General features: G+C 43.4%; 1 protein-coding gene and 1 long non-coding RNA gene across 6 annotated transcripts in view; one reads left to right on the top strand and one right to left on the bottom strand.

The window, feature by feature from the left end:
- Positions 1–12,789, top strand: part of RNF139 (ring finger protein 139) — a 40,944-nt gene that overhangs the window by 23,053 nt on the left and 5,102 nt on the right. Inside the window, exon 1 of one of the 5 annotated variants that reach the window (XM_086878518.1) lies at positions 9,486–9,843. The exons of the other annotated variants lie outside the window; for them this stretch is intronic. Coding sequence (XP_086734644.1) covers positions 9,663–9,843 — 181 coding nt within the window. The 5' untranslated portion in view covers positions 9,486–9,662. Of the gene's footprint in view, positions 1–9,485; positions 9,844–12,789 lie in introns of those variants that run through there. 5 annotated transcript variants of the gene reach the window in all.
- Positions 10,626–11,869, bottom strand: LOC147655306 (uncharacterized). The gene is made up of 2 exons (XR_015284211.1): positions 11,688–11,869; positions 10,626–11,147 (listed from the first exon to the last, which is right to left on the bottom strand). It is a non-coding gene; the product is annotated as an uncharacterized LOC147655306 (long non-coding RNA).

Genomic DNA, 12,789 nt, shown 5'->3' with positions numbered 1-12,789 from the left:
CCCTACAGAGACTATTTGCACAGTGGGGAATGCCAGGTCAGTGAATAGGAGCTTCGCAGAATCTGAATGTTCAGGCCCTACTGGGAAGCAGGCATTTTGCTTTCTCCAATCTGCACTTCCAGCCAACTCAAAAATGAGTTGATAAACAAAGAGCTTTATTCAGTTACCAGTGGCTGGAACACTAGACAGAATTATTCTACTTCTAAGGAAGTAAAAGGACTGTGTGCCATTCTGGAAAGCAATCAGGAACTGCCAGTCTTTGATAGCTGAGAGAGAGAAGTGCCAGGCTGTAAAGCAGTATCTAAATTCACTGCATGCCTGTCCTTGCTCCTCCCCATGCCAAAGGTATGGAAGGAAATAAAGAAATAGCAGAACAAAGCAAATAATTAACTGAAGATTGTAATTCACTGTCACTTCATAAGGCATGAAAAGACATCTCCTGCCCATTGTGAGGGTGGGTGCTGGGTCAGAAAGCCCAGATCTGGAAGAAGATGCTGGGTACTATTTGTTACCTGTGTGTGATCTTCCGTGGCTGTTCAAGAACTGCTCTTACAGAGACAGACACTAAATGTGGGCCAGCAGAGGTGCAAGGCTGGCACCTGCTGCATTCCTCTGGAGCACATCCCATGTCAGTGGGATTGGAGGGATTTGCCTCCTCAAGTGCTTCCTCCCTCCCCCCGTGCATGTGCAGCTGTAAATTATCAAAGGTTTTGTCTCTTTCCTTATCTCAGTTCAAGCACTACAAGGATCGTGTAAATAATGTTAGCATTTGTAATCTTGACTGTGAAGTTTTTGATTCTTACACCACCAGAACACCTGTCTGCCTGGCACGGTTCTCTTCTCCCACAAAACAAGCTTGCCATCTTCTGGCCAGGCCACCAAGCATCACAGGGCTGGCTGGAAATGCACTCTCAAGTGTCTATACCACCCAGGCTTTCCCAGCTGTTAACACAACAACCCAAGGAAGCAGTTTGAAGTGAAATTTTGCTTTGGGAAGTTCCCCTATCAAGAAGAATTTAGCTTTCAAACTGTGCAAAATTCATCTTTCTTGATTCACAAAGATTTTCATGAGTTTTTGTTTCTGTCTTCATACCTGCAAATATCCCAAAATTCATTTATTCAAAATAAACATTTGGCTTAAAGCCTGTATTATTATGCTGCTTTTACATTTAAACCACATGTTTCAGTGGCCTTTATAGGAATCTAGTGTTGATCAAAACTGGAATTACAGTTTTTATAAATAGTTATTAAACACTAACCTTGCAGTGGAAGGTGAGGCTGAACAAAGTCCATATGGTATTAGGTTCCAACATAAATATTTGATGTGGCTGTAATTAAAGCCAGTACTAGAGTTTGATATTCACCTTGATATCCTCCTCAGCCAGGGAGGATCTTTCAGGAAAATCACATCTTCTGCCATGGCAGATCTAGTTTCCTGTATAATTCTGCATTCTTTCTACTTTTGTCTCACTCATGTTGTCTGTGAACATGTATCTCCCAGATCAACTCTTCTGAAGACTGAAATCATCCTGAGAGATGCATAATTTCAGTAAAAAGTATAAAAAATATTCTTTTCAGTATGTAGGCACAATTACAATAACAATAATAATAGTTATTATTGTTATTGTTACTATTATTATTATTTCAGTGCTACTATAGAGAGCTGCTGACACAGTCAATTATTTTCACCTAGTTTTGTATCAGCTAGCTGGTGTTATCTAGCTACAGGTGCTGGTGACCAGCAGTACAATCCTGACTGTGAGCTGTTTTCAGCTATCAGTCACCAGCTAAATTTAGTAGCCCACAGATTAGCAACCAGTTCCTGTTTGCAATTGTGTAGGCAGAGGACAGGGGATCTAGGGGCAGGGTTGTGCCCTATGTGACTTCAGAAAGTTGAGGTTTTCCACTGTGAATTTTTTCCACTGAGGCTTTGTACTGCCAGTGGAGTTCAGTGAGACTGGGAATTGCAGCGTGAAGCTCAAGGCAGAGGCAAGGCCTGGCAGCAAGGCTCAGCTCAGGGGTGACAGGGAGACTGGTGTTTCACAAACAAGACTTCCTTTACAAGGCAGGGTTTTTCAGGAAGACCACATTTTCTGCTGTGACATGGCCAGTTTCCAGTAAAATTCTGATTCTCTCCGCTTCTGTCTTTCACAAAACAAATAGCACAAATGGTAAAATGAATATTGAGCCCCAAACTCAAGGAACGTGCCTTGCCCTCTGTTACTTTGCTTTGTAAATCAGGAGTTCTGTAAATGCATTCCAGATGTTACTAAATATCTGAGCAAATATTGAATTAGAATAGGCAGATCTTGCCTTTCAGTGATACAAATGCCCCACATGCAGCCACGCATCACCTTGTAAGGGGAAAAAATACTGAGTGCAATGCATAATTCATCTCCTTAGCTACAAAAAACAACATATAGTGAAAGGTTCTATATGTACAGCTGTTATTTAATTTGTTGTTTCACAGGGAAAATTTTCATTAATTAGTCTAAAAATAAACACTAGATCTGCATTTTATTTCTTACATTTACAGCTGCCTAACACAAAGCATGGCTGAGGTCAGAAAAACTGCTGTGAGGGCAGCATGTGCTTTTTCATGTGCTCCACACAAAGTATCACAATCATTTCAATTTCTCCCTCTCAGGCACACCATTTCTGAGCTGTTGTCTGGCAATTGAAAAAATGTGCTGCACCAGCTGTCAGAGTGTTGCAGCTTCCTGCCTGTTTTAGCAGAGACATTTTCCTTTGAACAAATAGATACTGAACCTTTATTACAAGAAGAAATAGCCAGGAACAGCTACAGAACAGAACCTAACTAATTAACTAAACTAATATTAAAATACAGAAATATTAGAAATAAAATTAATATTAATTCTTAGGACAATTTTCTAGCATCTGGTCTGAGATACTTTTAATATATTATATTATTTTAATATATATTTTAATATATTTATATATATATTTATATATATTTAATATATTTTACTATTTTGACATTCTAGACCTGTTTTTATTGAGTATGCAATTTGTACTGTTTTTTTCACTGTGGATTAATAACAGGATTAGGGGGCTGGGAAAACCACTAAGAAAGGGGATGATACACAACAGGCAAGCTCATAATACTGCCTGTCTCAAGCAAGATGCACTCAAACACTCAAAAACAATGGCAGGAGACAAAGGATTATATGGCAATAATGAAAAAAAGAAAAGGATCTTTATTAATTCTTTTGGTTTCTGCTTACTTAGTTATGTCTTCAGATCAGGTCTGGAATACAGGGTCAGCAGCTCTGGGAAAGAAGGCAGATCGCTGCAGCAGGAGCTGCAATATGTGAGTGGAGACGTGGAAAAGACAGACATTTCTCCATGTAGTGCTTGGAAAACAAAACAACAGCAGCGAGGATCAGGAGGGATCCGGGAGAAGCGATCTTAAGTGGTGCATTTCCCACAGCCCCGGCAGAGAGGGGATGTGGAGCTGAGGAAGCCAGAGGGGAGGGCTGCCCTGGGCATGGTGCCTCGGGCAGGAGCTGGCCAGGGCCCTGGCTGGCAGCCACATGGAGCTGTCCACCAGTACATTCCTTCCACAGCAGGAGAGATGCAGGAAGGGGGCTGCAGTCCTGAGACACATCCCTTGTGTCCCTCTTTCTTGTTTCCTCGCTAAGCATGCTGGCCAGAGATAGCAAATGAGACAATTGGGCCAACGGGCAACTATTAATATACTTTGTTCTCTTAGCCCCTTTTTATTTTCACAGAAGGCAAAGACCAAAGGCTTTTTATCTGCATGGTTTTGTTCAGTAGAAAACTGTAAAGCCATGACCAGCAAGGTCTAACACATTTCTTAGCAATCATTTATTTTAAAGAAAATGAAAAATTTGTCATTAAAGGACAATGGGAAAATTACAGAATTAAGAAGTTCTCCTCATACAGATGATGCACTTGTAGGTTATTCTTGTCTCCTGCCAGAGATGACCCAAGGCTTGTCCATGTGCTTTGACTCTCCAGCACTTGCCTTGCTTTGTCAAGACAGAAAAATCTTTGGGCGCTTCAAACTTTTCAAGTAAGCATTCCCTTCAAATAATAACGCATAATAACACCATGCTCCACTAAAGGGAACAGAGTCATAGAACCATGCAATCACAGAATGGCCTGAGTTGGAAGGGACCTTTAAAGCTCACACAAATTCCAATCCCCCTGCTGCAGACAGGGATACCCTTCACTAGACCAGGTTGCTCAGACCCCCAGCCAACATTGCCTTAAACACTTCCAGGGACAGGGCATCCACAATTTCTCTGGGCAACCTGTGCCAGTGCCTCACCACCCTCATAGCAGAGAATTTCTTCCTGCTATCTAATCTAAACCTATCATCTTTCAGATTGAAGCCATTCCCCTTTGTCCTGTCACTGGATGCCCTTTCAAGAAGACCCTCTCCATCTTTTCTGTAATTCCCTTCAAGTACTGGAAAGCCACAATCAGGCCACCCCAAAACCTTCTCTTTTCCAGACTGAACAAAACAAACTCCCTCAAGCTTTCCTCATAGGAGACGTGCTCCATCCTTTGGATCATCTTGGTGGCCTCCTCCGGACTTGCTCCAACAGTTCCATGTATTGAAGACTGCCTGATGCAGTGCTCATGTTACAGACACTGTCACATCATTAAGATGAGAAATCAAAATCAATCCTTCACACAAACAAGTTATTACAATTTGGTTTGCTACATGTTAATTATAAGTAAATCTCTTTCTGCTTTGTTTGCACCTTTTAAGACATGCTATCTAAGCCCATGGGATTTAGCTGTAGAGAAGGAGTAAAACCAAAACTTAATAACAAATCTCAACCACATTAATTTTTGTAGGGAAATTTTTAATATATCCAGAAGATCCCTAGGTCAATCACTATATTTACAGGTTTTACCTTAAATTAATTAAATTAGCTTTTAAAATGTTATTTTGATTTGCTTTTTTCTCTTCAGAAGACACAGATATAAACTACTCTTGGATAAAGACTACTGGTGTCTTTAATAATAATAATAATATTAAAAATACACACATGAGCAATATGTTCATTCATCTTTAAATATTTTGCCATTACTGCATTGGCAGTCCCCATATGCAAGTCTGTCTGCACTGAACACAAGAGATGTAGGAGAGCCTGTGCATCTTTGTGCCTGGGGAGGCACTTTGCTGTCCCAGCAGTGCTCACATCAACAGCTCCAGGCTGCTGCTGCAGCCAGGCAGGGCTGGGCCACAGGCTGTTCTCTGCAGGAAGCACAAAGCTGCTTCACCAGGGCACAGCTGCCTGCTCAAGCCACCAAAGCCCACATTAATAAAACATTGATATTTGGCTTTTTAAAAATGCAGATCAGTCTATTTAATGTAAGATCATCCCAGGAGAAGAAAAACATTAGGTTCCTTTCATGAGTCTTTGGTTTTTGTTTCAGTCCAAAATACAGATTGTACAGATCCTTAGTGATCATTATGAAAAACTGCTACAACAAAAAGAAAGATACATTGTACAGAGCTTTATTCTTATATGAGGAATGCAATAGGATATCAGGGAATCCACTGCAAAAGGTCTCTGGAAAGGAAAAATGAAATTTGGGAATAGTTAATGGATTGCTACATGCATTGCAAACTAAAACACAATTTTGACATGTGTGTTTTCACTGTTTTTCTTAGGAGACAACTGTTTTCATTCTTACAAAAATTACTGTTACTGAATCATGCTAAATGTACACAGGGTGTTTCAAGGCAAATGTATTATGTGCATTTAGTTTTTCAAGATCTTGTAGTTCAGAAAAAAAAACCCAGACCTAATCTTAAAACCTTCCCTACATTTTTATTCATTTTTAATTATAAAAATGTGATTTTTGCAAGACTATGTGATTTTTTCACAAGTGCTCACATTGCTATCTGATGTGAGCACTTGCATTAATCCAATAAAGCCTTTGCCTCAAAGGGTCATGAGAGCATTTAAGTAAATGGGGGAGTTTCAAGAAATCTAAAGTTGTTTTGCTAAAAAGTGGGTTTAAATTTGGTCATAATATATAGGCACAGCCTCTAAGCATGGTCTCAGCAGACTGATAAAGAAAACAGACTGTTCTACCATTCCAGAAGATAATAAAAATTCCCTTATGTCCAGTTAATTCAAGGCATGTGAGTAATACAGCTGATAATTTGTACTTATGCAGTTCCTCTTTTTCTAAAATTATCAGATGGAAAAATATTAACAGTTTTTGAAAAAAATAATATGAATTTTGACCACTCCAAACTATCAAAAATACATCAAAAATAGTTTTTACACAACAGAGTAAAGGCCAGCCTTCTGCCACATACTGTAAAGAACATCAAAGAATTCCAGTGACTTGTTATGGAAATAGACTGATCTGCATCTGTCTGACTCAGCCTCATACAGGAGGTATATTAGGTTATTCTGAAAATATTTTGAATATTACATCCTTATTTATTATAAAACAGTTCTCTAGGGCCTGTCCTTTTTTATGCTGCCGTGTCCTGGGTGTGGGCCTGACACCTGATACCAGGGCAAGTACACCCAGTCCCAGCAATACTCTGGTGAACAACCTTTATCTGGAGCCAGGACTGTTTTCCCTTAACAATTCATCTATACAGACAAATAAAGCAGCTTTCTTCTTAATTTGTAGGTTACTTATGAATGAAAAGTAGAAGAATTACTCAACCATGGAAACTTTTTTTGTGTGTATTAATAGAAATGTACTGGGAACAGTATGTAGCCCCCAAAATATACAAAGAAGTTGAGACTGCAATTTACTCTCAAAAAGATATGCCAAATTTTCCTGCACTTGTGTCTATGTCTGAAGTGAATTCAGTAGAGATTTGCTTGTGTAACAATGCTGAATTTGGTTTATTATTCCACATTTGAATCTAGGTAGTACAAATTGCAAAATGAAATATATCCAGTAGATGTCATCATCCTGCATCCCATGTGCCTGATAATCCAGTTTAGATTTACCTTTTTTTTTTTAATTGAACTGAAATCAAAAGTAGGAGTCCTAACACAAATAAGTTTTCTGAAAAACTTGTGAAAAACATACTCATTTGATGTGATACACCCTACTAGGATTTCTGGAATGTTTGCAACTTCTTTTCTGGAAGTGTTCATGCACAAAGTAATTTGCAGATATCTGTGACTGTACTTACATGCCCAAATAACATCTGTAAAATATGCCAGTAAATGCATTTAAACCTGAAAATCCATTTACTGGGTTCCATTTAATCCACATGTCCTTAAAGAAATATAAATATGTACTACAGCATACCCTCTGATCCTGAAGCCTGTACTTCAAAAATAGACTTAAGATCCTCTTTACAGATGAGAATATTAAATGAAGTTGAAAGGGCTTTGGGAGGTCAGGGAATGCCATTTCCATAAATAGTGCTTTGAGTTGTTCATTTCTTGAAATTAGACCTCATATAAATTAATATTTTCATGTGGATTACTGGAAATTATCGAGTACTCTGATGTGCTTGATTTACATTGTTTTTAATTTCAAATCAAATACTGTTATTTGCATTCAGCAACTTTATACTTAGTTGAGGAGTAAAATGATTCAGGCAAGTCCAAATCACTGTGATTCAGCCATCTTCAAACGTTTTCACATTTTAAACCCTGACCTCTATTATTATTTGGTGTGGGGAGACTCACTAGGTCAGAGTTACGCCTTTCAGCATGTGATTAAAGCAAGCACTTTGTCCATGTTCATGGATTTTGTAATACAATCCTTTAGCAATCTGGCAACATTTCTGGCTTTGTTAGCTGGGGCATTGCTTAGGAAAATTCCTGTGCAATACTGTTGTGGTCTAATCCAAACCCCTTTGCAAACAATAGAAAGGCTTCCAAGGGCTTAAGACATGAACAAATGAGGTTCATGCAAAGGCTGAGCCCCAGCAGGTGAAGCAGGAGGCTGACACTGGTGGGAAATTGCAGCATGGCAGATGCCAACAGGCTCACAAGCTCATCTCGGTTGTGTCCTGGAGCCTGTTTTTAATTCCCACAAGGGATGGGGTAGGAAATGTCCCAGTTTCAGACGGGCTAACATTGTTACACATTTCCAATTTAGCAATTATTTCTTTATTTAGTAAAAATCGTACAATCACAGAATGTTAAGGTATGGACCTTAAAGATCATCTAGTCCCAACCTGCCCTACCATGGGACACCTCCCACTACACCAGGTTGCTCAGAGCCCCATCCAACCTGGCTTTGAACACTGACAGGGTTGGGGCAGCCACAACCTCCCTAGGGAACCTGTTTGAGTGCCTCACCACCCTCACAGTGAAAACTTTCGTCTTAATGTCTATCCTAAATTTTTCTTCTTTTAATTCATACCCATTACACCTTGGACTATCACTACAGCTCTCAATGAAAAATCAAGTCAGCTTGAAGTTTCCAGTTGTCCTTGTATCTGTGGCTTCTGTGATAATGCATGAGGAAGGAGAAAGGATTTGAAAGGAAAATGCCTTTTTTCCTCTGACCCTTCCCTATGGTTATGCATTGGCTAAGACAGGTCTTGTGCACCCGACTCAAGAGAACTGGGAATTCTGATTAAAGGCCATTAGTCCTTCAGGCTGCAAAACTCCCTGATAGCCCTGGATGATACCAAATGCTCCAACATCCCTGGACAGGGCAGGGCAAAGCTGAAGGCATGAGAAGCGTGTGGGATGGGGGACAAGGGGCTGCAGCAGGAACACACCTCTTTACGGCTGGCAGAGGTTTTCATGAGATTGGGCTTTAGGGGAACTTGAGGGATGCGAGGGGCCGAAGCGCGCATTCCATGGACAGGCCCGCTGCCATCCTGCCATTTGAGCCAGCGTGTGCCCAGCTGGGCAAGGAGGCCCGGATTGTGTCAGGAACAGTGTGACCAGCAGGACCAGGGCAGGGACTGTCCTGTGGTACTCAGTGGTTCAGCCACAACCTCACGGCTGTGTCCAGTGCTGTGTCCAGTTCTGGGCCCCTCCAGAAGGACTTTGAGGGGCTGCAGTGGGTCCAGAGAAGGCAGCAGAGCTGGGGCACCTGGATCTGGAGCAGCAGGAGCAGCTCTGTGTGTTCAGCCTGGAGAAAAGGAGAGCCAAGGGGGATCTATACCAAGGGTATAGCTTTCTACAACTCCGTGAAAGGTGGTTGTAGCCAGGTGCGGATCAGTCTTTTCTCCCAGGAAACCAGCGACAGGACGAGAGGAAACGGTCCTAAACTGCGCCAGGAGAGGTTTAGGGGGGACGTCAGGCAATTTTTCAGAGAATAGCTGATTAGACGTCGGAATGGGTTGCCCCGGGAAGTGGAGGGGTCACGGTCCCCGGAGGTGTTTGACTAGACCGGTCACTGTGGCCCTGAGGGCGCTGCCCGGTCACGGCCCGGCTCCGGCGGCTCCGCGCTTTTCCCAACCCAATCGACCCCGGCAGTCCCAGGGGCGGGGCTGCGCATGCGCCCCCTCGGCGCGGTCCCGCCCCCGGGCCGGCGGGCAGGAACATGGAGGCGGCGGCGCGGGAGAGCCGGGCGCGCCGGGCGGCGGGCGCGGGGCGGTAGCGGCTCCTGGCCGCCCTCCCTCCCTTCAGCCCTCCCTTCCTTCACTCCCGCCCCCTCCGCTCATCCAGCGGCAGGAGAGGCGGCCCGCCTGCCCCCCCGCGCAGGGCATGGCGGCCCCGGGCCCTCCGCGGCTGCCCCAGCTGCGGCTGGGCCCGCGGTTGCGGGCCGGGCTGGAGGTCGCGCTGCGGGTGCCGAGCCTGTTCCTCATCGACGCCATCTTCAACTCGGCCCCGCTGCCGGGCGGCTCCGTGAGCGCCGCGCTGCTGGGCGCGCTGCTGCGGCTGCTGGGTGAGACACCTTCCCTTCCTCCCCCTCCCGAGAGACACGGACCGTGCCCCGCCAGCCCCGCTCACAGCCGCGGGCACGGCGCGGCCGCCGCTGCTCCCCGCCCCTCACCCGCCGCCTGGCTGCTGCTACTGTTGCGGCCCGTCTCGCCCCTTCCCCCGCCCCTGATTCCCGTCCTCACCGGCTCCTCTCTGCCCCCCCAAGCCCCTGCTCGGCCGCCGGGGCTGGATCATCACCTCGGCCCCTCCTGCCCCGCTCCGGTCCCGGTTCACCACCCCCCCCCCCCGATCTATCCCCGGCTCCTTCCGCCTCCTCCTGTCCCCGTAGCGGTGCGAGTGCCTGGCGAGGGCTCGGGGCTGTGACCCGCCTCCCCCCTACTCTGGGGGCTTCCAAGGCGGAAGGACTTAGTGGCTACAAGGTTTTCATGTGGTTTTTGAAAAACTCTTTGGATAATGTGAATTTTTCCTGAAATACGCTATTAAAGCCTTATTTTAGCAACAGCACTTCAGAAATGCCCGGTATTTGGTTCCCAGAGGAAAGAGAAGCCTCTTGAAACTTGCCAATGGTTATTTTCAAGTTGGTTTTTTTTTTTCTTCCCCTGCATGAAGGGTGAAAGTCACTGGTATAACTAGGTGATGGTGTTTTCAGTATTGTTAACTTGGGTTCTTACATAGCCTCAGCTTGGTGGGAGTCCCGTTCAGTGAACTACTGTACAGGTGGTACTGTGCTGTGTATCACATTTTAGAGCTGGCAATCCCGAGGCAGGAAGGAGAACACAAAACGAATCAAGCTGTTGTTTAGATTTTATTTGGGTTTTTTGCAGACTTGAGAAAGATGGTTTTCAAGTTTTATTTGACATTTATAGTAGAAGAAAAACAGGAAGGAAATAGGTGGTACAGCTTTTGGGGCAGGAAGCAGAGAAGAGAGGGTTAAAGGAAATGTGCACAGGGAGAAGTGTGGTGTGACTGCATCACACAAGTTGAGGAGCAGAGGAGGGAAAAGTAAAAAATAACCTACAGCAAGACAGCAGGTGAGAAGAGAGCAAAGGGAGGAGGTTACAAAATGCAGCAGGTGTTTTGTTCTGTTTTTTTACATTTGTTCTATTTTTTAATGTTTTTTTATTATTATTGCTTTGGTTAAGGGTTCCAGGGCAAGTCTCTGCTCACATGAGAAATGATGCTGAGGAGGTCCTGAGTTGCTCCTTTGCCTGCTGTGCCACGGGTATTGGCAGCTCCGGGATGGGGAGCAGGGGTTCTTCCTCCCTACTTCCCATTTTCTCGACCTTTTGTTGAATTCTTATAGAATTGCTAAGAGTGATAATTCCTTTTTTAAAAAAATGACATTGCAATGCTTCACCAATTTAATTTGAGGAGCCCTTCATCATATGATCCAGGTGCTATAAGAAGAGCATTGAAATTAACCCCACCTGTGTAAATGAGAGTGGTGGATGTATTGTTCAATAATGTCCCTTGAGTGTGGTACTGGGATTAACAGATTGAGCCACTTTTGAGATTTGCATTTGTATGAACACTTTTCTGGAAGGGGTTGGGGGAAGAAGCGGGTAATTTTTTGCTTTCTGCAAAAAAAGCTTTGGGAATATTTTATGTCTCAACCTATCTTGAACGTTTAGAAAAGGGGTCTGTGGTTTTTTGCTTTCCAGAATTGAATGTAGGGATCTAAAGATGATCTTAAACACTTTCCATGTGGTTCAGACAACCGAATGCTTTTGCATCTTTTTTTTCTCATCTGAATTTAAGGATTGCAGGATTTTGCTGCTGTTAGGAAAGTGATAGAGTTATTTTGGATCATTTTGTATTTTAATAGTGAGAAAATGTCCTTTTACTTACCATTTGCAGACTTTGCAGTACTGATCCAAGCTTTTCCTGTAGCACAGTAGTACAGGATAAACGGACAGCCTGTCCACCAGATACAAAGACTGAAGCTCTGAAGAGACTGATGATCTTTGGGGGTGATGTTAAACAGTTCTGAAATCTTCTGAGTACAGTTCTCCAGGAATGCTAATAGAGATCTATGTGGGTTATAAGGTTTTATAACAAGATTCCTTGGTCTGATTCTTCCATCACTTTCTATGCAAGTAAATAGAGTTATACTGTAGAACACAGTTGGCACAGAACCAAATTCCACAGCTGGAGCACATTTTCTCTTTCACGTTTTTGACTAACCTTGCTTTGTCCCCAACACAATGTTTACCTATCATATCTCTGCACTGGGTTTAAGTATCTCAATTCCAGCAGAACCACCACCCCCAGGAGTGTGTGACTGTCACCTCAGACACCAGTCCCTCCTCAGTGAGGACACTGAGTTTTGAGAAGGGTACTATAAATACTTGAGTCTGCAGAAAGATGTGGAAGTAAATGGAATGACTGGAGCTAGGGAAAAATAGTTTGGCAGTTCCACATGAATGAAATGCTGATGTGTAAGACTGATTGTCCCCTGCACAAGACTGAAAGCAAATCCTAAGTAGTGGGCTGCTATAAAGATGCTGACAAATTTCAGGAATTAAAGCAAAGAAAATGAGACTCAGACATTCATTGTAACACAAGAAATTATTTTAAAAGTTAAGTGCAGTGTGTTTTGGTTCAATGCTGTGTTTGGAGGCCATACAGGGACAGCTGACAATGGGGTGGCACAGGTAGAAACAGTAAATATGAATAGAGAGAAAAACCTTATCAAAGGAGGAACTGCAGCATTTCCTAGCAGAGGGAAAATGGAAAAAGACTTAGTATTTTGGAGGGCAAAGGGGGTTGGGCACAGGGCAAGGCAAAGTCTTCTCATGTTGAGATGAACTGAGTGACATAAATGGAGATGTGGGAATGGAGTGCTCACTGCCCCTTCTGAGATCTGTTACCTCTTAGGGTCTTTTGAAACTCCTTCAGTGAGTCTTGACTTTTCCCCCTAAGTGTTAATAGAGATATGCTGTACTTTTTG

Source organism: Cyanistes caeruleus, chromosome 1, assembly GCF_971803275.1.
Source record: "Cyanistes caeruleus chromosome 1, bCyaCae1.hap1.1, whole genome shotgun sequence".
NCBI lineage: Eukaryota > Metazoa > Chordata > Aves > Passeriformes > Paridae > Cyanistes > Cyanistes caeruleus.
Note: the sequence above shows the minus strand (reverse complement) of the source record. Positions and strands in the feature narration are given on the sequence as shown.